Source organism: Mesoplodon bidens, assembly GCF_964165515.1.
Source record: "Mesoplodon bidens genome assembly, chromosome: 6".
Classification (NCBI taxonomy): domain Eukaryota; kingdom Metazoa; phylum Chordata; class Mammalia; order Artiodactyla; family Ziphiidae; genus Mesoplodon; species Mesoplodon bidens.
This window is the reverse complement of record NC_138162.1, coordinates 1,630,996-1,656,121: the sequence shown is the minus strand read 5'-3', so window position 1 is coordinate 1,656,121 and position 25,126 is coordinate 1,630,996. Positions and strand designations below refer to the sequence as shown.

The following is a 25,126-nucleotide window of genomic DNA, read 5'->3' as shown; positions in this document are numbered from 1 at the left end:
ATTATAGATGGGGGGTGGGAGTAGCTTTGGTATGGAAACCTTCTAGAAAAGAAGAGGAAGTCTTCACAGGGTTGGTCCGCTCAGCCAGGGAGACGTCCCTGGAGAAGGAAGATGCTGACCCTTCCCCAGTGGGTCCTGGGCCAACAGCTCTGGACTCTAGGGCACGCAGGTAGGGACAGGCTGTGCCAGCGTGCTCCCATCAGCCCGGTGAGCTGCCCCCTCCTGCCCAGGCTGGACCTGGTCTCCTCTGCCAGGAGCTGACACCCCCAGGAGCCCAGTGGGAGGGCTCCACCCACAAACAGTGGGAGGGGCCTGACGGCCAGTCAGACCTCAGATAAGGCCTCCAGCAGACACATCTCAGAAGGGACATTTGGTGGCCCAGGAAACGGCCATGGTGCGACACCCAAGAGAAGAAGCAGGTCACAAAGCAGTTGTGTACAGATGCAACCCACCCAAGACATATACGCCATAGCGAACAGAGTCTGGAAGGAGCAACATCAAAATGGTATCTTTGGTTAGAGGAATTCAGTGCCTTTGCAGGTGGGGTGAGGTGTGTTTTTCTGTTTTTCAAAGTTTGCACGATGAGCGTATATTACTTTCATAAGCAAAACATAATCCATTTGCATTAGTTTATAAACACTGACTGTGGCCTCTGCCTTCTGGTGGTTGTGAGCAGGCAGCCCCGGACCTGGGACATGGGACAGGAGAGCAGGGACCCCCAGGAGACCCCAGGAGGGCCCCAGCAGCTCCCACCAGCAGCCACCCACCCGTTTTTCAAATACCTGGTAGGGCCCCGGGCTCAGTGGTCCCCACTGGTGACATCATCTCTCCAGGCTGCACCGCATCCCACGCCCCCATATTTTACCTCCCTGACAGCCTCCCCACCAGCCAGCCTGCTCCTGCCTCCGGCTTCTGACGCCTGATGTCACCTGAAGGACTAGGAGAGAATTCCACCCACCTAAGTTATGACCCAACGTGGAGCCGCCAAGGCCGCCCGTAAAGTTTCCTGCCTCGTCATCCGTCTCCGTCTCTGCCCGGCCAGCCAGCCTGTATCCAAATCCCACCCCCCACCCGGCTTCATTTTAACTAATAGGACACTTAGTTTAATGAGGAGAGTTTGCATAAGAGGAACTTGCTAATTAAATTTTAAACCTTGTCATTCTAAAGATTAGCCGGAGCTCCTAACAAAGCCTTTGTCAGGGAGAGAGGGAGCCGCACCCCCTCCCCAAGGAAAGTCCAGTTTAAGGTCTTGAGTGCAAACTACTGAGAGGCTTCTGCCTGACCAGCCAAAAAGGAATTGTCTGGAAGGTGTAAGAGCCTCGTGGCCCCAGGATGAGCCGGGCTCCTGCGGCCATCGCTGGAGGAGATAGTGGGGGATGCTCCCCCCACACCCCAGCTGGGACGCCAGGCACCCGACGCAGGCTGGTGGCTGCCCCCTTCCAAGGGCCGAGCACCCATCTCTCTCTTCACCCACCTGCCATCACCTGGGGACCGGTCCCCACAGCTTAGAGCTGGTGGTGGCTGGCTGGCCTCCCCTGCCCCCCAGAGAGGCCAGGGCGAGTCTCTCCAGTGCAGAGGCTGCAGGAGCCGCCCCCAGCGCTGGGCCACCTGCCCTGCCGGCAGCCAGCATTGTTCCCCCAGCAAAGAAAGAAAACGGGGCGGGGGCGGGGGGCAGCATGTGAAGAGAGTGTGTCACCACGTCACCATATCGCCCGGGAACATCACAAGTCTCGACTTCTGACCTTTCTGGGAGTCAAACAAGGCTGGTGGTCAGGGCAGGCTAGCTTGGGTACAATGGCCAGGGGCCCAGGACACAGCCACTCCCCAAATGACCACCAGGCCCCAGGGGCTGGGGGCTGGAAATGCACTTTCCACCTGTGCCAAGGGCCTCCCCCAACCAGTGGGGTCTCCCAAGCCCCCCTCCTCTCCAGACAAGCCCTTTCCAGGAAGGGGAGGGGGTCCTTAACATCCATTCCTGTCACTTGCTGGAAGCTGGTGACCCTGGGCCGCTGAACTCAGCTGGGGAGGGTCCCCCTGCGGCCAGACTCCTGCCTTGCACGTGGGGCCCATGGATCGCACCACAGATGCACCATCCCCCGTCCCGGAGCAGCAGCGCTGAGGACCCTCTGTGTGCTCCACCCTGGCGGGGGAGGGGAGGGGAGGGGAGGGGAGGGGAGGGGAGGGTCTCCCGGGAGGGGGGCTTCCAGGGACCACTCTGGGGAGGGGAAGCATTTGGAGGGGTGGGACGCTGATGCTGACTCCATGACCCAGCAGGCCGGGGAGGGGGGGGATGGGGGGTGAGGAGGGAGGGCTCTTACTGGTCCTGCTTGCTCTCCTTAATCACGTGATTTCCTGTTTGCCGACAGGCTGTGAGCCAGGCCTGCCTGGGAGGGGTGAGTGGTGCCCCCTTTATAAAATTGAGGTGAGGGACTTCCCTGGCCCTCCAGTGGTTAAGACTTCGCATTCCAATGCAGGGGGTGCGGTTCAATCCCTGGTCGGGGAGCTAAGATCCCACGTGCCACCCCAGGGAAAAACCAAAACATAAATCAGAAGCAATATTGTAACAAATTCAATAAAGACTTTTAAAAAAATTGAGGTGATATTCACATAACATAAAATTAACCATTCTAAAGCCTACGAGGTGCAGCCATCACCCCAAATAGAAACCCCGGACCCATCAGAAGTCACTCCCTATCCCCGCCCACCCCACAGCCACGAATCTACTTTCCGTTGCTGTTGATCCACCTGTTCCGGACATTTAATAGAAACTGAATTACATACAATGTGTGACCTTTTATGTCTGTTTTCCTTCACCCAGCATGACATTTCCAAGTGTCCCCCGTGTTGTATCATGTCCATGCCCCACTCTGTGGTATGGATGGACCACATTTGAAAATTAATTTATGTATTGATGGACATTTGGGCCATTTCCACCTTTTGGCTGCTGTGAACATACTTGTACAGGTGTTTGTCTGAGTCCCTGTTTTCAGTTCCTTTGGGTTTGGTCTAAGAGTGGAATGGCCGGATCACTTGGTGATTCTGTGTTTACGGCTTTGGAACCAACAGACTGTTCTCCTCAGTGGCTGCGTTGTGAACATTCCTGCCAGCGGTGCCCGGGGCTCTGATTCCTGTTTCCGTGGTGCCGTGATCGGCTCCTCGCATGCTCGATGACCAAGATCAGCCCCTTTGATGGATGAGGAAACAGGGCTTGCAGAGGTGCTGAGTGTGGACCACAAGTGTGGGGGGATGGACGTGGGCTTCCCTCCCGGCCCTCATGTTCCGGGATGCAGTCCACGTGGACAAGGACCTCCTCCGGCCATTCCCCACCCTCCCCCTTCCTGCCCACCAGTGGGGCAGACACTGGCCCGAGCAGGGCAGATGGAGGTAAGCCACCTCTGACCCCGTCTGGGTTCCCCACCCCTCGATCTGGAAATGCTCCATTCAGAAGCACGGGGCACACAAGGGCCCCAGAACCTCAGCACGGAAGGAAGCCGTGTTTCCCTCAGAGCCACCAGACCTACAAGTTAGGGAGAAAGTCCTGGGGCACTGTCCATGCCCCTGCCTCAGGGCAGGTCTGATCTAACCTGGCCGAGGGGGTATTTGACCTCTGTGACAACAGGCTAGAGGCCCCTCCCATGGTTCACGTGTCATTGCCCGCAAAAAGCATGGGTGGGGGGTTGTGAGTGTGAGCTGTGTAGAGAGTGGGTGAATGTGCTCATGGGTGAGCGTGCCTGCGTGTGAGTGTCGCTGGCGTGTGCATCTGTTCTGCACGTAGCTCTGTGTTCTGAGTCGTGAATATGTGCAGGTCCGGCGGGTCTGGCAGGTTCCGCCTCCTCCAGGTCAATGGGATTTGCCCTCAGAACCTGAGGAAGGTGGCTTAGGTGCTGCCAAAGGTTTGCCGAGCACTTCATTCATGCTTGTTTCTGGCTTTGCCTTGGTAAGCCTCCCAGTAAGCCTGGAAAGGAGGTTGCACTTGCTGCCCTTTTCAGGCTCAGAGAGGTTGAGCGGCTCACCCATGGTCACACAGCTGCAGTGAGTAAGTAGCACGGATGGGAGGGTCCCTGAGTCCATTGACCCGAGCCTGTGCTCTACCAGGTCCATAACAACAGACGTGGGACTCAGTGGGGAGCCCAGATCATCCCTACCCTGTGTCTCTCAGGCTCCCCAGACCTAGCCTCACCCCAGCTCTGCAGATGTCAGCCTGGTGGACCCGTGACAGGTCACATTCCACTACCTGGACGGGCTCTTGGGAACACATGGAACTGAGGGTCTGAGGGCTGTGTGAGTGTCTGGGGGCTTGAGGCCACTTCTCCAGGGATGGCCTCCACACCCGCTGTGACACTCATGGGCACTCACACACACACACACACACACACACACACACACACACACACACGCTTCGCTGACTCTGGGGTCTGCAGAATCTGTACTTTTCTCCCAGGTTTGTCTTGGAATCCATCCCTGTGATGGCCCCGTGACGGCTTGCTGGCTTGCTTCTTAGGCTCGTATCTATTTTTGAATGCTGAGGGGGGCTCCGCTGGTCAGGAGGGAATATTTTTATGGTAAAAAATGAGCCAAGTTGCATCAGCTCCGGGGGCGGCGGGGGAAGCCGTCACCGCAGGTCACCCAGGCAGACTGATGAAAATTCTGCTTATGAAGTCGCTGCTCCCCCATTAATTAGGGGGGAGGGGGCCCCTCCATGCCACTGTGCACCTCGCCCACGGCCAAAAGCTTGTCAACACTTTCCACGAAGAATGAAAATGTAAATAACTTTCAGATTATTCAATGTCACCAAGGTATGGAAAAAGGTCGTCATGCTGGGTGTCATTTATCTCGTTGCAGATTTAAAGAGCTTTTTTCTATTAAATTTCTTAAAATTAATGTTTTATGTTGCTCAGAGTAATTTGAACAATTATGGGCTTAAAGAATTGATCATTACAGCCCCTGGGATTTAGCGCTCCAGACTGATTCCTTTGAAAACCCACTGATTTATCGTTTTGCTACTCAACCAGGCAAGCCCCCGGGGTTGGGGCCCCCAGCCCGCTCCTGCCCCAGTCGGGGGACCAGTCCCCAAGGTACGTCCGCCCCCTCCTGCCAGCAGGTGGGGAGGAGGGAGTTAACGCAGGAAGGGGAGCGGCGAGTCCCCTGGTCTCAGGGAGGGAGGTGTGTCTCTGATTCCCTATGGTCCTTCATCCCCTGTGCAACTTTTATATTTAAAAGGAAAGAAGTCCTAGGGGCTTCCATGGTGGCGCAGTGCTTGAGAGTCTGCCTGCCGATGCAGCGGAACACGGGTTCGTGCCCCCCGGTCCGGGAAGATCCCACATGCCGCGGAGTGGCTGGGCCCGTGAGCCATGGCCGCTGAGCCAGCGCGTCCGAAGCCTGTGCTCCGCAGAGGGAGAGGCCACAACAGTGAGAGGCCCGCGTACCGCAAAAATAAATAAATTAAATAAATAAAAAATAAAAGGAAAGAAGTCCTTTTATGTACTGGTCGAAATTATTATTTTTATTATTCAGGTATTGACGTTTGATAATGTATACAATCGTCGGGTTCAAAAATTAACAACAATGTATATGTCAGGATGAGTATTCTGTTAAAATTTAATGTTCTAATTATTATGATAAAGAGATTACTGTTGAAGAAAAAGTTGACGAGCCCTAGCCCGCGTCTCCCCCTCCACGAAAAAGGCTCAAGTGGGTCCCGCGTCCCCGCCAGGGTGCCTCCCACCCCGAGCCTGCGGCGCCCCTCCCGTTCGCCGCAGTTCGGTCGGGGTCCCCGGAGGGCGCGGCGCCGCCCCGCCCCCGCCCCCGCCCGGCGCCCACCGGCTTCGCAGCGCCCTTTCCTGCTCGGTTCCTCGCGGGCGGCCCCCCGAGCCGCTTGGGCGGGGTAGTGGCCCGGCCGGGCTGCGGCGCGCCCCTCGTGGGCGGGTCCCCTCCGAGGCCCCGAGACCCCAGGGCCGGTCCTCGGACTCGGAGCTGGGCGCCCCCCGCCCGGTTCTGCGGGAACCCACATCCTGGGCTGTGACACCCACAAGCGCCTAGACGCCCCGCCTGGTTAACAGGCTCCATCGTGGGAAATAAGTTGTGGTTTCCAGGTGACCCCCACAGACGGGGCCCGAAAGATGGGGCGTCCCCCTTCCCCTGCGGAAGGCCCGCAGCCCGAGGTCGTCCCCACCAGAGGTCTGCCCCGCCCACCTCCTCACTGCGGGTTCCAAGCCTCGAGTTCGGGCTTGGTCCTCCAGTCCGAGGTCACGTCCGCTGGCCGAGCGGGGCCCGGAGGTGGGAGCCCGCGTGTCTGCCCGGGTGGGGCGAGCGGAGAGGGATAACACGCGAGCTGGCGCTCAGCTCAGATGCGGAAACAGACCCGCGAGGTGTGCAAACAAACGGGCACTGTAGCGGTGACCGCGGGTCCGGCGGACGCGGCCTGTGCGGCAACCACTCTCCTCCCCGCGCCGGGGCGGGGGGCTGCGCCTGGGGCCCCGATGCCGCCCCGACGCGCCGCCAGCTGGAGCGAGCGCGGCAGGACCTGCAGACAGGCGGAGGGCCCCGAGGGGACGGCCGGCACTTTATTAACCTGTCAGCGCCTGAAAGGTGCCGGGCGGCCTGGGGGAGGTCTCCAGGCTGGAGGGGGGGCGCGATTTGAGGATTTATACCCCCCTCGGGGCTGCCGGAGGAGGCAGCGTCCGCCCCGCGGCCGCCAGGGCCCCCTCCCCAAATCATGAATCCGACCCGGGCTCAGCCGCTTTCCGCTCGGGGTATCCGTTGCCAGAAAGAGTCCAAAGTGGTTCCCCCAGGAGCCCGCCCCACCTGCCGCTCGGCCACGCCCCTGGGAGTCCGAGACCTTTGACCGCCAGCCCCCAGGCCAGCCTGGGGCTCCTTGCACTTCCCGCCTGACACCTCTGCTCATCATGGGTCCCCCAGTGGCTAATGCAGCCGCCCACCCCCACCTCTGCTCAGACGGCTCTTCCCTGGCGCTTCCCCGACTGAAGGGAGATCAGGGTCTCTGCTCCCACCCCTGAATTTTCTCCTGAGGGCCTCTCCCCCATTTCTTGACCCTGGCATGCCCCTGCCCCATTAGATACCCAGGGCCCAGGTGTGCCTGGGAGCTGTCTGCAGCATTCCTCCTGGTGGGCCCACATGCTCTGGGTCCTGGGCAGCAGCAGGTGCTGGTGAGGGAGCTGTCCCTGCCAGGGCCAGTGGGACTGGGGGTGACTTGACCAAAGCCCCTTGGGCTGCCTGGCCGAGGGGACATCTGGGGAGCTCCCCCTCCTTTCCCACACAGGGGACCCTCAGCCTATCCCCCATCCTCTGCTCTGATCGGGTGCCCAGCTCCCCTCCCCCACACTAGGGGCCTGTTCACCCACCCAACTCAGTGCCCTGTTGTCCAGTGAAGGACACAAGAGCCAGGCCTCTGCCCTCGGGCAAGGTTGGGGGGATCCCAAATTCACTAACTCTCCTTTTATGTCTCCCCTTGGAGGGGGCCGTCACCACTGTCTCCACAGGAGGAAAGCAGGGCTCAGAGGGGGCAGGTCGCTTGCCCAGGGTCACACAGAAAGTTAGCAGATGGCTGGGACTGGAATGCAAGTTGGAGAGACCCCCGTGACCACGTTCCTTGAATCTCCTGACTGGTTGACTCCAGCAGTCCCCCTCCGCCTGCTGAAGCCAGCTCCCAGCTGTGAGCAGTTTTGCTTGGTCGTGTCACCTGGCCACCCCAGCACCGGCCTCTCCCAGGGAGAGCGGGAAGGCCCAGCCCCTCCACCCATGGTTGGACCGTCTGTTCTCTCACATCTCCCTCCAGTGCTCAGAGGCCTGGCTGAGATCCAGGGACAAAGGGGCCCCAGTTCACACCAGGTGCCATCCCTGGCAAGGAGCCAACAACTACTCCAACGGGGCTTCCAGCTTTCAAAGAACAGTCCCCCACTCCCAATGACCCCCTCCGCCTGCACCCCCCAGCATCATTAAAGGTACAGGCTTTCCAATGATTGTTACTGACAAATTTATTGAAGTCTGGGAAAGAACCGATGGTCAGAGAATAAATAAAAGACAGGGAACCGTCACAAAACCAACAGGTAGCTTGGGATGCAGGCTTGAGGAATAACTTGGATTCACACCCAGCCAGCCTTTGTGTCCGTGGCAGGCGGCAGGCAGCAAAGCATCTGGCGAGGAGGGCACCGAGGCTCGGAGGAGCCCCTGCTCCAGCCTTCTCCAGCGGGGCGTCCAATCCTCTGGCAGTTGGAGCCCGTGGAGAGGGGGAACTGGGGGCTGTTTGGCAACAGAAATCGGGGGGCTGGGCTTAGCCTGGACGCTGAGGGCCTGGGGGTGGCTGTGCCTGGTAGGGAGCTCCTTAGGGGCTTAAAGAGCCCATCTCCCCCCACCCCAGGGTAGTGGAGCCCAGAAGAACGGGAATATCTAGAGCCAGTTGCCCCAGGGGAGAGGGGCAAGGAGGTTCCTGGGGAAGGTAGGAGTTGGTGGCTGGGAGGCCCCCAGAGGGACCAGTAAGGACACAGGCGTGGCCTCCTGCGTGGCCAGACAGGCCAGTCTCTGACCTAAAGGTGGGGGGGCCAGGGGGCTACAGAACTCAGACATACGGAGCCTGGGAAATGAAAGCACAATTAGTTATGTTTTTTTTTTTAATTTTAGAAATTAAAGCATCTTCCGGCCTGAGGGCTGTGCTGGTCGGGGCAGAGGCCCCAGAGCGGAGCAGAGTGAAGGCCTGGCCTTGGGTGTGTGTGTGTGTGTGTGTGTGTGTGTGTGACACTTCCTGTTTGGAAACTGCAGCAAGCACTCAGTTAATCGGTCGATAAAGGGAGAAATCTGCTTACAAAACAAGGCTTGCTGAGGGCCACCAGGTGGGCTGGCCCCCTGTCCCAGGAGGCGCTTCTCAGACGGGAGCCTGGAGAGTCCCTCTGCCTAGGGGAGGGGGCTGCGGCGGGGGGCACTCCGCAGAAACGAGCCCTCCCTGAGTCCTCATCCTGTCCCCCGCCGGTGGCACTGCGTCCTGCAGGGGTCCAGGGCTTTGGGGACAGGAGAGCTCAGCTCCAGGCCCCCCCACCAGCCAGGGGCCGTGCTGCTGCCCAGACCCCTCGTGTCCGGTGCTCAGTGGAGCCGGGGGTCTCAGTCAGAACTGAGCGTGGTCCACCTCGTCCAGCCAGGAGGCGGGGCTGGCAGGGAAGTCGGGGTAGCCCCCGCTGCTCCCCGTGGAGAGGTCAGAGCTGGGTCCATTCCCTGCCAGCACCCTCATGGGTGGGGGCCCACCTGGAGCTCCCGAGGGCAGGAGCCCCAAGCCGGCATCTGGGTACACCAAGCTGGAGAGGAGGGGCTGGGGGCCAGGGAGGCTCTGCAGGGCAGCAGGCGATGGGGGGACACCGTAGGGGCTGCCGGGGCGCAGCTCTCGGTACTGCTCCGGGCCGGCCAGGCCTCCGTGCTCCAGCGGGAAGCTGCCTGGGGCCCCCGAGGGCCGGCCTAAGGCTGGGGCAGGCTCTCCCAGGCTGCCGTAGAGGCCATTGGCAGGGCCCATTTCGACCATGGCTGGCTCATCTGCAGTGGAAGCAGAGGGCACTGCTCGGTGTCCACCCTCTGCCACCTCTGGCCCTGCTCAGTGCCCCCTGCAGGGGTGACCTGCGCCACGTCACACACGACAGGTCAGCCCAAGTCTCTCACCCCTTCCACCCTTGAGTTTGTTTAGCTCAATCCCACCTGATGCCTAAGGAATGGTGGGCTCCCCTGGTGGGCTCAGGGCCAGGAATAGTCCAGTCAGCGCCCAGGGTTCCAGTACGATCCCAAGGTTGCCCAATTATGCAGACAAGTTAAGTCCCAGCGGGGCTAGGTGAGTAGCTTAAGGTCACAAACACTGCCAAAGAGTCTCTTGCCCAAACTTTCTGAGGATGGACATTAAGGGGTGGGGGGTCTTCCTGGTTTGGGAGGAGATAATCGGGTTCCAGAGAGGACCCTCCCCCAGCTCCAAGCAGCTCGGACTTTTCATCACCCCCAAATTGTGCTGCCACCTTCCTAAAAATCATTGCAAGTGCCGGGGGGCAAAGACACAGTCCACCCCTCCCACCAGGACAAAGCCTGCTGAGGGACAGGCCCTCGGGTCACAGGGGTTCTGTCCCCCTCCAGAGGAACAGCAGCGGTCCTCAGTGGCCAAACCACAGGGCTTGGGGATGGGGGACCAGGGTCTATAAACGAGCGCTTTATACGTGAGGCTAAAGAGGCCAGGACCCAGGACATTCACATTTCCAGGCTCCCTGCGGTCAACCCAACGCTCTTCCCCCTTCGGGGCTGCCGCTCTGGGCGCCGCGGGTGAGGTGGCCGCCCGCGCCCGCCATACCGGTGAAGGAGACCTCGGCGTCGCTGTCCTGCCCCTCTTCCTGAACGCTGTCCTTGTCCGACTTCGAGCCGCCGCGGGCGCGCTTCATGTTACGGAAATACTGGCCCCAGCGCTGCCTGCCCGCGTCCTTCTTCAGCCTCTTTTCCTTGGCCCGGCGGTTCTGGAACCACACCTGGGGGTGGGGGCGGGTGAGTGGCCGGCGCCCCGGGTCCCGGGGCGGCCCTTGTCGGCCAGCGGCTCGCAGGGCGGGCGGGGGGCGCCGGGCGCTGACCTGCACGACGCGCATGTCCAGGCCGGTCTCAGAGGAGAGCTGCTCGCGCACATGGCGCGCGGGCTTCGGCGACGTGTTGTAGGCGCTCTTCAGCGTCTCCAGCTGCTTCGCCGTGATGGTCGTGCGCGGCCGCTTGGCCGTGGCCTCGGCCTCTGCACCGCGGGGAGCCGTGAGCCTGGGCCAGCTCCTGCAGCTGCCCAGCGGCCCCACCCCCTCCGGCACGCGGACGTCGGGGCCACTGAGGCCGCCGCCGCCGCCGCTGCGACAGCCCGTCTCGGCCGCGGAGGCCGGCGGGTTTCGCGGGACGCGGGCGCCGGGAGCGATGGAGAAAACGCGGCGGGGGGCGTCCGGGCCCTGCGAGGGGCGGCCCTGCGGCGGCCTTCTTTAGGGGCCCCGCGGCCCTGGATCGGGGCGCAGGCGCCTCAAGCCTCGGCCCCTCGCTGACAAGCGCCCCACCCCCCCCCCCGGGTTCCTATTTGTTCCAAGGGTGCGGGTAGGGCCGGATCTTCACAGTCAAGGATTTAGGAAGATAATTCAGACGCGGAAAGTTAATCCACATAATTCAGACCAACAGCCCTGCGCTCCCAAGGGCGGCGGCCGCCAAGACCCCAGACCCCGGCTTCCCCGGAGCGGCTCTGATACTTGTCCCCGCCAACTCCAGCTCCGGGGCCTGGGGGCGGGAAGGCGGGTAACCTCTCGCCCCGTAGTGAGCGCTTCGCGGAGGACCCTGAAGGGAAGGATTCCTCCGCGCCCCATCCCGACTGGCCTTAGCCCCATTCTGCAGGCGAGGAAAGGGGAGGGGGGGCCCTGCCCAGGCCAACCCCGGGGACCATCGCCGCCTCCCACTGACCTCGCTGCTTGGCGGTCTCGTAGTCTGCCTTGCACACGAGCCGGCTGTCCTCCATGAGGTAGAACTCGTCTCCCGTGGCCAGCTGCCGCTTGCACACGACGCAGGCGAAGCAGTGCAGGTGGTACACGAAGTCCTGGGCGCGGCGCACCACCTGCGTGGGCGGGATGCCCAGCTGGCACGCGGCGCACTTGGTCCCGAAGCGCCTGCGGGACGCACAGGGTGCGGCTCAGCGCGGCGGCGGGTAGGAGAGCAGCTAACGCGGCACCGCGCAGGGCGCTTTCTGGAGGGAGGCTCCCCGCGGGCCCTGCCCCTCGTCGCTGCCCGGCAGCTCCAGCAGAGCCGCACAGAGTACCGAGAAGGGGATCCGGAGGCCCTGGGGAGCACAGCGGTCCTCTGTGCTGGAAGGGGAAGGGGAATCCTGGTAGGCGCCCCATCCCCAGCGTTAAGGACAAAAACAAGATCAAAATGAAGAGGGAGTACGTCCAATAGAGTGCTACAAACTTAGGGTTATCTTTTTAACGACTGCTTCAATGATTCACAAAATTAATTACTTAAAAAAATTGCTAATGTGCTAGCCCAGCTGCCATCGGAGAGGCCCCCAGAGTGCCCTGCCTGGGGAAAAGGAGGGGTTTGGGGATGGGGACTTTCGGGCTCCAGATTTGGTTATCGTGGGGGTCCGGGGAGCCCCTCAGGGTGGCCCGCTCTCGGCCTCCTCTCCACTGGGCAGACTGCAGCCACCCCTTCCCTCCCAGGCGGCAGCCGGGCTCACTTGAAGAAGTCGTCCTTGCAGTAGACACTCTCTCCGCGGCTGAAGCAGCGCTCAGCCAGCGGTGTGTGGCAGTCGCTGCACTTCAGACACTTGCTGTGCCAGTGTCGGTCCAGAGCCTTGAGGATAAAGCGGTCCAGGATGTGCTGGTCGCAGCCAGCACACAGTGGGATCTCTGCAGGCAGAGGAGCCACCAGTGGCCATGGGCACCACACAGAGAGGGAGAGGCCTCACCTTCCCCACCAGCTCCCGGGACCGGGGCTGCCAGGAGACCCCCTTCCCTGCACACCCTCTTCCCCAGCCAGCTTGAGCGGCTGCCTAGCTCCCCAAGTTCAGGGAGTGCATGACTCTGAAGTCCACAGCCCGGCACACAGTTGAAATTCAGGACAACTGAAACTAGGTTTAGCAACATGCCCATGAGCAGCAAGGTGCCCAGGCCATCCCATGAGGCCAGATGCCTTCAACTGCAAAATGTTTCCAGTCCATGAAGGACGCACGTTGAGCTCAAATGAAACCCCGGCCCCAGGGGCTCCCTTAGAGGCTGGGCTGGAAAACGGGAGGCCAGGCACATGTGGGTCGTGCAGCATCCACCACCCAGTTGCCCTCATTACTTGCACAATTAAGCATCATGGCGGCGGGGGGCTCCTTGCAGGTGTGGCTGCCTGGCCCCGTGGCCTTGTCTGCAGGCCACCAAAGTAAAAGCTGCTGCCCTCCCTGTCTTTGGGCGGCCGTGAGGGTACTTGTGAGTGGACTGGACACATGGACCCTCTGTCCTCGTGCTCAGACGTGGATGCCTGAGCTCACAGTAGGCACTTTGCCCTCCCCACAGAGACACTTGGCTTCTGCTCCCCTGGGCCTGCAGGCCTCCAGGGGAACCAGGCTGGGGAAACGCAGGGAGCCACAGGTCCATGAGGGGCTTTGCAGGGTGCTCATGGGGTGAGGACTCCCTGTTACTTTAGAAAAGGTCTCCGGAGGGAAGAGAGCCACGAGCAGGAACTGGAACATACAAAAATATAGCACCACCGCACCACGCTCACCTCACTGACGGCGGGCTCCTCCGGCCCCAGGCTGGCCTGGCAGCGGTGAGAGGGCCGGAGAGGGACCTCCCTCAGCCCCAGGAAACCACGAAGGACGGGGTTCCGCGTCGGGCAAAACCGTAGCCCTGGGTGTGGAGCCTGGGGATTTGCCGCCTGCCCTGGCCCCCCAACCCCGGGCGGCGGTGGCAGGGCGGCCAGGACACCCGGCCCAGAGCTGGTGGCTGGACAGGCCCGCGCAGCGCGGATTCAGCACCGCGGCCAGGACAGCGCCCCGGCCGTGCTACCCGCGGAGCCCGCGTCGGGCAAAAGCCGCTCCCGCCGCGCCCCTCGCGCTCTCGCGAAGCCCTGGCGACCCGGGCCTTACGTTGCATGGCGACTCCGGACTTGGCGGGGTCTCCTACCCTCCGCGCTGGCGAGGCCCAGCAGAGCCTTGCGCCCGCCCGCCGATCCCCGCCGGCTCTCCTGAGCCGTTTCGCCCAGAGCCCGCACCCCTCCCTTCCTCTCTCTCCGCCCTCCCGCCCCTTCCTCCCAGCCCCTGTGGCCACCCCTCCCAGGAACCTTCGGAAAATAAATAAATAAGTAAGTAGGAGGCGGATGAGACCCCGCAGCCTGGATGCAACCCCTTTCCCACCTGCTCCATCCCTGCTGCTCCCCGCCCCTCCAGGGCCACCTCCATCTCCATCCTGCGGGTCCCGCCTGCTTGGAAGCCCGCGGAGAACCATCCCAGTTCACAGGAAGCCAAGGCGCTGGGGGCGAGACTGGTGCCACTGGGAAGTTGGGGGCTTTCCTGTAGGAGGACCAGCCCCGAGTGGGCCAACAGAGCAGGTGCATGTGAGTGCAGACACCTAGATCCCGGCTAGGGGTGTTCTACGGCCGGGGTCCAGCTCCACGCTGGCCCTTGCATTTGACTCTCTTTCCCTGGAAAGTGTGTAGGGTCTGGGTGCAGGCAGCCTTCCTGCAGATCCTCCTACCCCGTCGTCACTGGGTCTCACGTTTGCTCGCTGTGCGCTCTCCCGATTAGGCCGAGTATTTCCTGAACCGGTCCTGGGACCCGGAGGCCCCCCTCCCTCCCCAGCCTGGGCGCCACGACCAAACACCCGACAACACAGCTCCAGGGGCCCAGAGGCAGCCTCGCTGCTGGGATGCCCAGGCAGGGACGTGCTGTGCTGGGGACCTAGCACCTACTCCTGCCGGCATTCCCTGGCTCCCGCCGCCTCCGTGGCCAGGCCGGGAAGGGAGCGAGGACCTCTGGGTCTCCACGGGGTCCGCCCTCCCGGGTGCAGCCGCTCGGCCCGGGCACCCACCTCGGCGCAGGTCTTCCCTCCGCGCCAGCAGCGCCAGCAGCAGGTCGCCGCCCGCCGACTCCCGGCCCGGGACCAGCTCCCCGCGCGCCTCCATGGGCTCCCGCCGCCCGGCGCCGCGGCTCTCCGGCCCTGAACTTTCCAGGGGCCCGGGGAGACCACGGCCTCAAAGGCCCCGGGCCGGCGTCCGAACGACTCCCGGCGCTGCTGGGCGCTGCGCCCGCGGGCCGCCCAGGGGCCCGGAGGCTCGGGCCGCGGGGAGGCGGAGCGGCGGGGGGCGGGGCCGCGGCGCGGGGCGGGGCCGGGGTCTCCGAGACGCGCCGGTGGCGTCCGCGGACTCCGCGCGCCTTTGCGCGGAGAACTGCTGTGCCCAGACGCCACCCCGAGTGCCTGGCCCGAGGGTGGGGACGCTCAGGGGAGGAGCCGGGCCGGAGCTGCGCCAGGGCACTTGACTGGGCCCGGCAGCTTCCTGCCCCGGCGCCGGCTCAGGGCTGAGGCCTGGGGCTCGGGCGTGAAAGCCCGCGGGTAGCCTGGGGGTCAGGGAGGGAGCCGGGTCCTACCGACGCTGAGGCTCGGACTTGAGAGGCTATGTACGAGCTGGGAGGCTTGGTTACAATGTCTGGTCGCATGAGCGCGACCCAACACCCAGGGAGAGTGAGTGTGGCGCCCAAGGGCTCACAGCGAAGCCACCAGGAGCTGGACCCAACCTCAGACCTTCCCGCTCTGAGCAGCTTCTGGGCCCCACCCTTGGAACTGCAGCCCACAGTGGGCGCAGGGAAGCAGGGTGAGTCTCCGGAGGGAAACTCAGTGTCCTCGGCTCAGACTCCAGGATGCAGCCAAGACTCCAGGTCAGGAGGGATGGAGCTGGGAAAGCCGGGATCCACTCTCACTTCCCTCCACCCGCCAGCACCCCTGCTAGCACCGGAGCGAGCCCCCGTGCCCGATTTTCCCACACCCTGCCTCCAGCCCAAACAGGTGAGCTTGCAGGAACGCACCGTCCTTGCAGGTAGAGATGCACATACCCCAGAGGGCATCCAGCACCTGGCCACAGGCCAGGCCGCCCCCTGGAGTCACCCACAGTCAGCACACAGCAGTGTGGGCCCCTGGCAGCGGAGGGCATGGCGAGGGCAGGGACCCCAGGAAGCACTGGGGGACTAGAGGTGGACGCCACCCTCCAAGAGGCTCCACCTGGGAGGCCCGTGGTAATGCCCCATCTCACCCTGCCTCCGCCTGGCCTCCGGTGGCCGGCCTGGAAGGACCCGGGCAGGGGAAGCACAGCTCCTCTTAGCTCTCAGCAGACCCCGTGTCTCAGTCTGAGCAAAGCCCCGTGCAGCCAGCGCCCGCCCCTTCACTTTGTGCTACACTTGTTCCCCGGGACAGAGTAAGAGCGTGCAAGCTGGGGAGCTGAGCGGGTGCTGGATGCGCTGCGGTGTCGGCCGTTGAGTGTCAGCTGCTGCAGAGGCCTGCCTGAGAGGAGCCATGTGTGGTCCGACTGGGGAAGGGGCAGGCGGGCCCGTGCGCTCGGCATCTGGCCGGGTGGCCAACAATGCCTCCATTATTTCCCAACGTCCTTGCGATCGAAAGGCCCTTGGGGAGGGCGGTTTAGGCCGTGGGCCGACCCAGGGGTCTCGGTACTGCGCAGTTGGGCCGGCTGGCGAGGCCCGGGCTGGGCTGTGTGTGGGTGCTGAGACGCGTGGGGTCTCTGGATTTACTCGGCGGCCCTTTCTCTGCCCATCCCCTCCCCACCAGAAATGCCTGTGAGGTCCCTTCTGTTCTTGGGGCACTCCGCAAACAGCCACGGGCACTAGAGCGCAGGTCCAGGTTTCCCGAACCATCGCAGGGAGCGCCAGGCCCCCTGCCCACTCAGGGCTCTGCCAGCCTCCCGTCCCCTCACCCCGGTTCCCGTCTCGTGTCCCGCCAGAGGTCTCCCCAGACTCTTCCCCTCCCTGCCCTTGGGGTGCTGCACCCATTCCTTCCCGCTGTCCCTCTGTTTGCCTCTGCCGACCCTGCTGTTTTTCCCCTCTGGGTCTTCCTGCCCAGGTTGGAGGCTGCGGAGCAGGCGGGGCTCTTACCCCTAGTCCCGCTGAAGGTGCAGAGAGCGGCAGCTGCGGGGGCCACGGGCCGATCTCGGTCGCCCTCGAGATCCGTTTCCAGCAGCATCGCGGCCGCGGGGCCAGGCCGGGCCCAAGTGGTGCGGGCAGCACTCCTTCCTCCTCTTCTGCGACCCCCGCCCCCACCCCCGGGAGGGTTCGGCCCTCCCCGCGTCCCAGTGCGCGCAGAGCGGCCAGACGCGGGAGCCTCTGTGCCGGGCGCTGTCCGAGGTGCTGAAGGAGGCGCGCGGCCGCCCACCTTCCCCGACCCCGCCCGCCGCCCCCCTTTCCAGGTCCCCGGTCCCTCCGCCCGCCCCGCCGTGCCCCCTCCCCTGCCCCACCCCGCCGCCGCCAGGCCTGGGTGGCAGCGTCAGCCGGCTCCGCCCTGAGCTCCAGGCCGGCCCTAGGGCTGGGGATTCGCCCCAAGCGGGTGCTCCACCCTGCCGTTCCTGCTCTTTCCTGCTTCCCTCCTGGAAGGCAGCGTCCAGGCCGAGGGCTCTCCAGCCCCATCGGCCTCCAGACAGGCTCCTACTGAGGCTCTAGCTCCAGCTGCTGCCCCGTTCAACGGTTGCTTTAGGCGGGAGGAACTTTCTGCACGCCCGACCTCCCCAACACGCACTGCCCCCAGGTCTCAGGCCACAGCCCCCTCCCACTCCCGCAGGGCAGCTGGGGCGCCCCCAACAGAAACTACTCAGCCGTGAGCGCCAAGACCCTGGGTGACAGGGGTTACCGGATGGTAAGCCTACACCGGCACCACACAGACCGGGCTGGGGGGCAGGGTGCCCGCCGGTCACCCAGTGCCAGCGGCTGGCTGCCTGTGCCCTTTCCGGACGGGGGCACAGCCCGGCTGGGAAGGTGAATTCACAGAAACTGCAGCCAAGAGAACTCCCCTGAAGCCACACTCGACCAAAACAAGGTGGGGGGAGGCGGGAGAAGAAATCAAAATAGTTCACAGGGACTTCCCTGGTGGCGCAGCGGTTAAGAATCCACCTGCCAATGCAGGAGACACGGGTTCGAGCCCTGGTCCGGGAAGATCCCACATGCTGTGGAGTAGCTAAGCCCGTGCTCCACAACTACTGAGCCTGCGCTCTAGAGCCCGCGAGCCACAACTACTGAGCCTGTGCTCTGGACCCCTCAAGCCACAACTACTGAAGCCCGTGTGCCTAGAGCCCATGCTCCGCAACAAGAGAAGCCACTGCAATGAGAAGCCCGTGCACCGCAACGAAGGATAGCCCCCGCTCGCCACATTAAAGAAAGCCCACGCGCAGCAACAAAGACCCAACGCAGCCAAAAATAAATAAATAAATAAAATAAAATTACTTTAAAAATAGTTCAGAACCGGAGGCAGCAAACAGGTGTTGGGGCAAAGCCGTGGGCATGAGGCACACCTGGTGGCCGACTGCGATGCTGGGCATTCAGGCCTGGCGGGAGTGGGGTGGCCCAGGAGAGTGGTGCCCAGGGAAAGCCGAGGCCTGGCAGCTCCCTCACCTGGGGGGGGGGCCTCTCTGGTGCCTTGTGAGTAGGATTTACACCCATCGCAGTCACCATCCCGTCTCCCCTCTCGTGGGAGGAAGGGTGCTGTCCTGAGCTCACTCAGTCTAGCTCGGCTCCAAGAAGACCATTTATCATTTATCATCGATTTCCCATCTTTCATCTTCCACCTGACCCTTGGGCCGTCTTCCAAAAAGCCTCTGGTTCAATACAAGAAATTCTGGGATTTCAGACGTCCTGTCCATACACCCGAGAAGGGAGAGGAGGCTTCGTCTGGCACTCCCATCCGACACCGCATCCGTAGTTCTAACTTTAAAAGAATTACAATTTTTTCAAACATCGGATTTCTTTATTCTTAAAATATGCACATTATAGTTTACTTAAATACAAAATGTTCATTTTCCTTGCAGGTAAGAAGTTTCACCGACATTTCCATGTCCATTAGCTTCTTTTTAATCAAAATCCTTCCATTAAAAATAAATATACATTTAAATTACCGAACTATTATATTCATTAGTCTCAATACTTACAACTTTAGAAAACAGAACTTAACCCTTGCCTAGAGGGAGCGTCCAGTTCTGGGCAGCGACAGGACCCAGCGCCCGCGGGCCGCCTCGGCACGTCCTCTCCCTGACCCACTGCCCCTCAAGCTGCAGTGTTATTACAAACCGCGGAGGCCAGCGTCGCCCTTCAGCTAGGTTCTGTAAAGTACATAAGATGGTACACTTGCAAAATCATCCAGTTCCCACTGTCGAAAGAAACTTCCTTTATGGGAGAAAAAGACATTCAATACAAACCAAAAGGCAGTTTAATTAACGGTTCTTAGTATTTCCCTTTGGGTTCTCTGTAAATCTGCCCGGTTTTCAAGTTGAAAAGAAACAACAGGTGTCTTCAGTAACCCAGGCACACAACTTAGCCATGAAGACAAGCTTCTGGCTTTTAAAACACAAAGGCTCCCAGGGGTTAAAAAAGTGTCAAACAAGAAACCTCTCACGGCAGAGAAGTGCAGAGGAAGCGGTGGCTCAGGAGCAGGTTCCTGCCCGGAGGCCTCCAGACCACGCCTCCCACTGAAGGTGACCGCGCCTCCCACTGAAGGTGACCACAAAGCTCGTGAGAGTTGTTCAAGGAATCAGCAGCCTATTCTCCCTAAGCTGCAACGGTCACATCAGCGTTACATGGTCACATGGTCATCGGTACTTAGTAAACACACAACTGGAGTGTGGAACAGGCAGAGTGGGAAACACTGTTACAACCATCATAGTCACACACACAGGCACACACAGACACACACACACAGACGCGCGAGCATGGATACATCTGAGCCTGTGAGACAAACCAACAAAGCCACAAAGGATCTCAAAGGAAATGTTCCCTGCCATAGTTTGTTCTGTTTCTTTGTTTACCTTTTCAGAGGCAAATTTACTTCTAAATGTTTTGGGTTTTACAAATAATGTGTTAAAACCATTCAGTGTTAGAAAATTAATCATCGAAGCCTGGGGCACTGGGGCCATGCACCAGGACCCATGGTGAAACAGCCTCAGGCAAATGAAGTTTGGCCGAGACCACAGTCTGCCCCGGGCGCCACCGGCTCCCTCACACTGAGCCCTAGGTTCTCACGGGGACTTGCAGGTGCTGGAGGATGATGACACAGGACCGAGGGCGCCTTCAGAGATCCCGAAGAGCAGCCCCCTCCCCAAAGGCCCTCCCCTCCCACAGTGGACGCAGGCTGGGATTTGCTTCCAGCCTCTGGGCACCAGATTAACAAGCACAGACAATGCCCCTGAAGACTAGAAGGGCACCACCCTGCCCCACAAACCCACCGGCCCCCCTTCCCCTCCACACTCTCATCTCCACGTCTGCAGAGCCTGGGACGACTGACTAAGGGGGCTTCCCTTCCCCGGTCCTGAGCTGCCTTGGCGCCCCGGAGATGTTCTCCTGCTTCAAGCAGAAACAACCAAGCAGCTGAAAAGCACAAACACGACTGAACCACTGAGAACACTGGCTTCAAGGAGCAGCGGAAAGGGGAGGCGTCCGGAGGCCCCAGCAGGGGAGGGAAGGGAGTGAGTTTTCTCCAGATCCCAGAGCGAGGCCTTGCAGTCTAGCAAAGCTCGCTGCGCGGGGCCTGGCCTCCCCACGTCTGTTTCCAGACCTGGAAGAGTAAAAGCAGACAAGGCTCTGCTCTAGGGTCTGTGAAAGGCGCCACCTGAGGGTTCCAGGAATGCAAACAGTCTCGCCGCGTGCCGGTGCGTCCCCTGCAGGGAGAGCACGTGGGGCAGTGGAGGGCGCCACTGAGGCGACACCAGGCCCGACGTGTTGACCGAATCCCTGATCTGAAGATTAAAGCTGCAGGCTTTCTGAAGGCGGTTCCACAGTCTCACCACATCCTACACGGACGGGTGGTGATGCTTAACCTTCCACCGCCTGGACCGCACGCGGAAGAAGAAGTACATCACCATGAGAAACAAGGACGAGGCCACGTAGAGCACGACGCAGAGGCTCATGTCCAGGCTGGAGAAGCCCGTCCCCAGGAAGGCCGCCCCCGCCCCCGCCCCCGCCCCCCGGCGGCCCTCGGCGTCCAGCCCCTGGTGCGACCTCTCTGGCAGGCGAGGCCTGGGGGGCAGCACGCTGGCGGGACGGAGACTCTCGGCACCTTGGTCCGCGGGCGGCTGCTCTGGGGAAGCGTGGCCCCCCGCCCGTTCCTCGCCCATGGCCGGGGCGCCTTCACCGGCGTCTCCCAAGTCCGAGGAGTACGTGTCCTCGAGGTTGTCGCTGCCGTAGTGCTGCTTCAAGAACAGGAGCACCTGGCCTTCGTTCCAGCTGCTCAGGCCCTTGATCTCCTCGTGGCAGGCCGGGCAGAGATCTGGGGTGGGCCATGGAACCTTTGGGAACTTGGGGTCCTCACTCGGATGGCCTGTGAGGAGGAAAGGGCCACCGTGAAGAGGCCTCCCGGCCACCTGACCGTCCACCCCGGTGCCGCGGGCCCCCGTGCCTCCTGCCTGCCCACTACTGCCCTCTCCCTGCACCGCCTCCCTGCGACCGTCCAGTGGGGCCCAGACGACGCTCCCTCCCACCCGCCTCCCTGCACGGCTGCCCGCACAGCACCGCCGCGCCCTCCCTCACGCCCTCTGGCGGATCCCCGGCCCACAGCACAGGGAGCCGTCCACGCTCAGGCACCACCACTCGCCTGGCCAAACCCCACCACAAACACCCAAGCGGGCGGGCAAGTTCCCAGCTCCACACCCTTGGCCTCACAGCCCTGCTTGAGGGTCCCCCACCTCTGCTGTCCTCCCTTCCCTAAGGTGCTCCCTCAGCATGCGGACGGGCTGAGGGGACCCCCTCCCACGCCCTCCCTCCCTCCCTCGTCCGACACCCCTGGGCAGAGCGCTGCCTGGGCTGTGAGCCAGTGACTGGGGGGCAAGCCTTTGAGGTAGAGCCACGAAGCCCCCGCACTCGCAGCCGCACTTCCAAACTCCTGTTTCTCTTCCACGTGCGACGCCGTGGCAGCCCCGGACCCCCGGCTCCCACAGGCCCTGCTGACGGCAAGCGTGGCCCGTGGCTCCCCGGGCTCCTGGGACTCGCCGACCTGACTTGGGGCTGCATCGCCACCTCAGAGGGCTTCCGGAAGCCCACGTCAAGGGAATCGGTCAGTCTGTGGGCCTCCTGACTCGGCGGAGGCGCTCTCCTCCGGCCCGCTCACCGTGCGCACGACGGGCCGCGGCTGGGCAGAAGCGGGAGGGCAACGCGCACCACTCGGCCTGGGCGCGCCCCTTGGGGGTCTGCGTCCAGCGGGGGGTTTGGATTCACACCCTAACCCTAACCCTAACCCTAACGGAAGGAGATGCCAGAGTGTGTCCGGCGCAGCACTGCATGGACCTCAACCCAGAGGCCACAGGCGGGACCGAGGGGGCTGGGGGGACACGTGGAGTCTAAGGAACCACACGACCACAGGCACCTTTCTGGCGCAGCATCTCGTGGGGCACAAGGCGGCGCCCGGACACGGCAGCCTGGCTGGAGTCTCGCCAGCTGCTCTGGGGCTGAGCGCTGCTGGGACAGGGTCACCACGCGCCCCCTGAGAGGGCCGGCGGACTGACACCCTGGTCGTGGAGCCGTCTGTACCAGGGCCACAGCGGAAGTGCCTTCACTTGCAGCCGAAGGCGAAGGACAAACCCGGACAACACGAGGGGCCGCGGCCATGTGACTGGAGTCGCAGCGGTCAGCTCCGAGTCCAAAGAAAAACCAATTCTCTTTAGTGCTTTAGCTGTAAGATGTTTTTATGATACAGTGGATTAAATAAAAACCAATAGTTTAGTGGCATTTTCTATTCATCTCTATTAAGATTTATTTCTCAGTGGATTATTTTTAAGCCTAATTTTAATCTACCATTGATTTAGGAACAGTTTGAATTACTTAACTCTGAGAAAATACACGCGCCCTAGTTTTTTTAAACAAAACCACCCTGAGGAGTTTGGTCTACAGTCTGAGAGCAGGTTTTAGCGACGCTAAAATTTTCCTTTACTGAAAATTAATTATATTCCAAGCCTTCCACTGTTGAATTTACTCAGGGGCCTAGTGGGCTACCAAGGGGGAAAGACGTTTGCATTTCCATGCAGCCCGGGAGCCCTGCAGTGAGAGAACAATCTGGAAAGCCAGGGACTCGCAGTCGGGAATGACTGTTGTCTCTGGCAGCTCCCTGGCCAATGTCACCAGGAAACTGACATCCGGTCGGGGCAGATGACCCGGCCGTGAGCCCCGCGGGCAGGCAGGCTGGCACGTGGCGGGCAGGCAGAGCGGTGGCGAAGCTCAGGTGCCATCCCCGCCACCCACAGCTCAGGCTCCGCACCCAGGCACAGGCCACGCGGAGTGGCTTCTGCTCACCTGCCAAACGGTTGTTGACCACGTTATGCTTCTTCCAAAGCCAGAGAATTGCCTGGTCCGGGGTTTTCACAGAATCCATCGATTCTTTAGCCATTTCCTCAAAATGCTCACTGCATTCCTTACACCCAAAGAAGGTGTGAATGTACCTCCTGATGGTCTGCAGCACTGCCTGGGGGTCGTCTTCCAAACCTGTGGGGGGACCAAAGCGTGTCGGACTGTTTCCACTAGAACCGCAGGGCCTGGGGTGGCAGCGAGGGAGCCAGGGACGAGCTGAGCGCCTGACACAGGCCACGGGCCAGCCCCCTGGGTCCTCGCATGGACACGGGAAGAAACCAGCTCCTTCCCAGATGCCCACCGCGACCGCAAGATGGCTGCTTGCTGCCTTGACACTGCGCCAGACGCGCTCACCCCAGGAGCAGACGGCCTCCTGTGTCCAGCCGCCGGAGCCACTCCAGGACATGCGCTGGCCCTCAGGAGAACGAGCCAGAGGCCTGGAGCTATTAGGTCTGCCAGGAGCCCCCAGCCCCACGCCCAGAGGTCCGGGCTTGCCCCAGGCCTGAGTCCCATGTGCAACTTTTCCTGCCCTACAAGCAACCCCAGAGGCTTGTGCCGGGGCCGTGGCAGCCACTCATTCGAAATTTGCAGTTGTTTTGCTTTGAAATCCTTGCGAAACACAAGCCCGAATATGAACCAGGCCATAGGAAGAGTCTCCGGGCTTGCTGCCAGCCCCGCCCTGTGGTGGATCTTCCACGAAAGGGACAGTGACAGTCACGGGCTGGTCAGCTGCTGGGGCGCCCTCTGGGAGCGACAGGGTGGCAGGCTGGTGAAGGTCTGCACTCTTTCAAAGAGGCCAAGCCTCTCCGTGTGAGGAAACCCTCCAGCATCTACCAGCCACACAGACGGTTTTCACCACTGGGCGTAAACACAGACCCTAACAGGAGGACAATGGGTGCCGAGTAAAGGCCCTGGGAGTGAGGGGCACGACGTCTGAAGAAAGCAATCCCCCCAAGGGCAGGACAGCGCAGCCTGCAGCGCGCTGGAAGGAGGACCCCTGAGGACGGCGGAGGAGCAGCAGCACAGGCTGGACCAGAGTCCTGTCCAGACAACTAACACGGGGGACGGGGCGTACGAACAAGAGACCGTGAGATTAAAACAGATGAAATGTCAGCATTAAAAGACATCCAGCAAAATAATCGGGAAAAAAACAAGACATGGTTTTGGAGGCTGAATCCATCTTAACAGCAGGCCCTCACGAGCGATCTCTCTCTGTGGCCGGTGCGGTCCTGACGCTTGTCCTCACGGCCCGGGAAGCCGGACCCGCCCGGAGAGGCCTCGTGGGCCGTCAGCCTCGGCAGTCCTGCTTGTGTTACTCAGAGAAGGCCCGAAGCCGCACCCCGCCACCAGCCCCTGGCTCCCAGTGCTTCCCAGGGCAGCCAGGGGGCACCCAGCCCTGAGGCCATGGGAACATGCTGAGGCCTCACCGTCGGCCGGGTGCTGCTCTCCCAGCTGCGGGCCTTGGGCTGACATCTGCCGTGCCCGGCGGGGTAATCCTCCTTCCCGCGTCCCCCACCGAACCGCTGCACACTCGGGCCACCCTAATCTTTAAAGTGGACAAGAACCATAAACCCCTACCTGTGGGGGATTAGAGGCCGCGGCAGGCTGTTTAGTCGATGGGGTTTAAGCATGCAATAAGGAGAGGAAAAACCTTCCAAGACATAATCCGGGTCTCAGTCTGACCCAATTCTTTCAGCGTGAGACGGACTCCTCGGATATTGCTTCAATTTACGCGACGAAGAGAGAGAACGCTCAAGATCTCTTTGTGTGCTTTGTCATCCGGCTGCCCCCACTCTGCTGGCAGCGGTTCTGCAGAATTTTATACAGCGTCCCGGCGAGGACCTCCTCCCTGCTGTCCCCGCCTCCTTTAACGTGTCTCCCTGCTCTCAGCAGAACTCTCCCCACAACTGAGGCTCATGTCTCAGACGTGGGCTCCAACACTGCGGCCGGCGTCCCGCCAGGCAGTACTGAGGCTCTGATCTCACTTGCTGTTGGGCTCCCGAGCTTTCTCCTGAACACACCCTACATGTTCTTCTGTGTGATTCTTTTTTTTTTTGCGGTACG

At 61.7% G+C, this 25,126-nt stretch overlaps 2 protein-coding genes across 3 annotated transcripts in view; both read right to left on the bottom strand.

Annotated features, from left to right (window-relative positions):
• Positions 1–9,115: 9,115 nt before the first annotated feature.
• LHX3 (LIM homeobox 3) lies at positions 9,116–16,712 on the bottom strand (the record flags this gene model as incomplete). 2 transcript variants are annotated; one of them, XM_081237244.1, is made up of 6 exons in its annotated part: positions 9,116–9,534; positions 10,328–10,499; positions 10,599–10,750; positions 11,449–11,651; positions 12,218–12,389; positions 16,625–16,712. In XM_081237244.1, the coding sequence occupies 6 exons, from the start codon at positions 16,710–16,712 to the stop codon at positions 9,116–9,118; spliced, it is 1,206 nt and encodes a 401-aa protein (XP_081093370.1). The 2 variants fall into 2 exon arrangements, with proteins under 2 accessions (XP_081093370.1, XP_081093369.1); XM_081237243.1 differs by lacking the exon at positions 16,625–16,712 and adding an exon at positions 14,556–14,649.
• A 2,516-nt stretch (positions 16,713–19,228) lies between these two features.
• The window catches only part of QSOX2 (quiescin sulfhydryl oxidase 2), a 28,696-nt gene continuing 22,798 nt past the window's right edge, over positions 19,229–25,126 (bottom strand). The window contains exons 11-12 of the mRNA XM_081237355.1: positions 23,009–23,197; positions 19,229–21,044 (exon numbers count right to left, since the gene is read on the bottom strand). Of these exons, the coding sequence (XP_081093481.1) occupies positions 20,518–21,044; positions 23,009–23,197 (716 nt within the window). The 3' untranslated portion in view covers positions 19,229–20,517. The remainder of the gene's footprint in view (positions 21,045–23,008; positions 23,198–25,126) is intronic.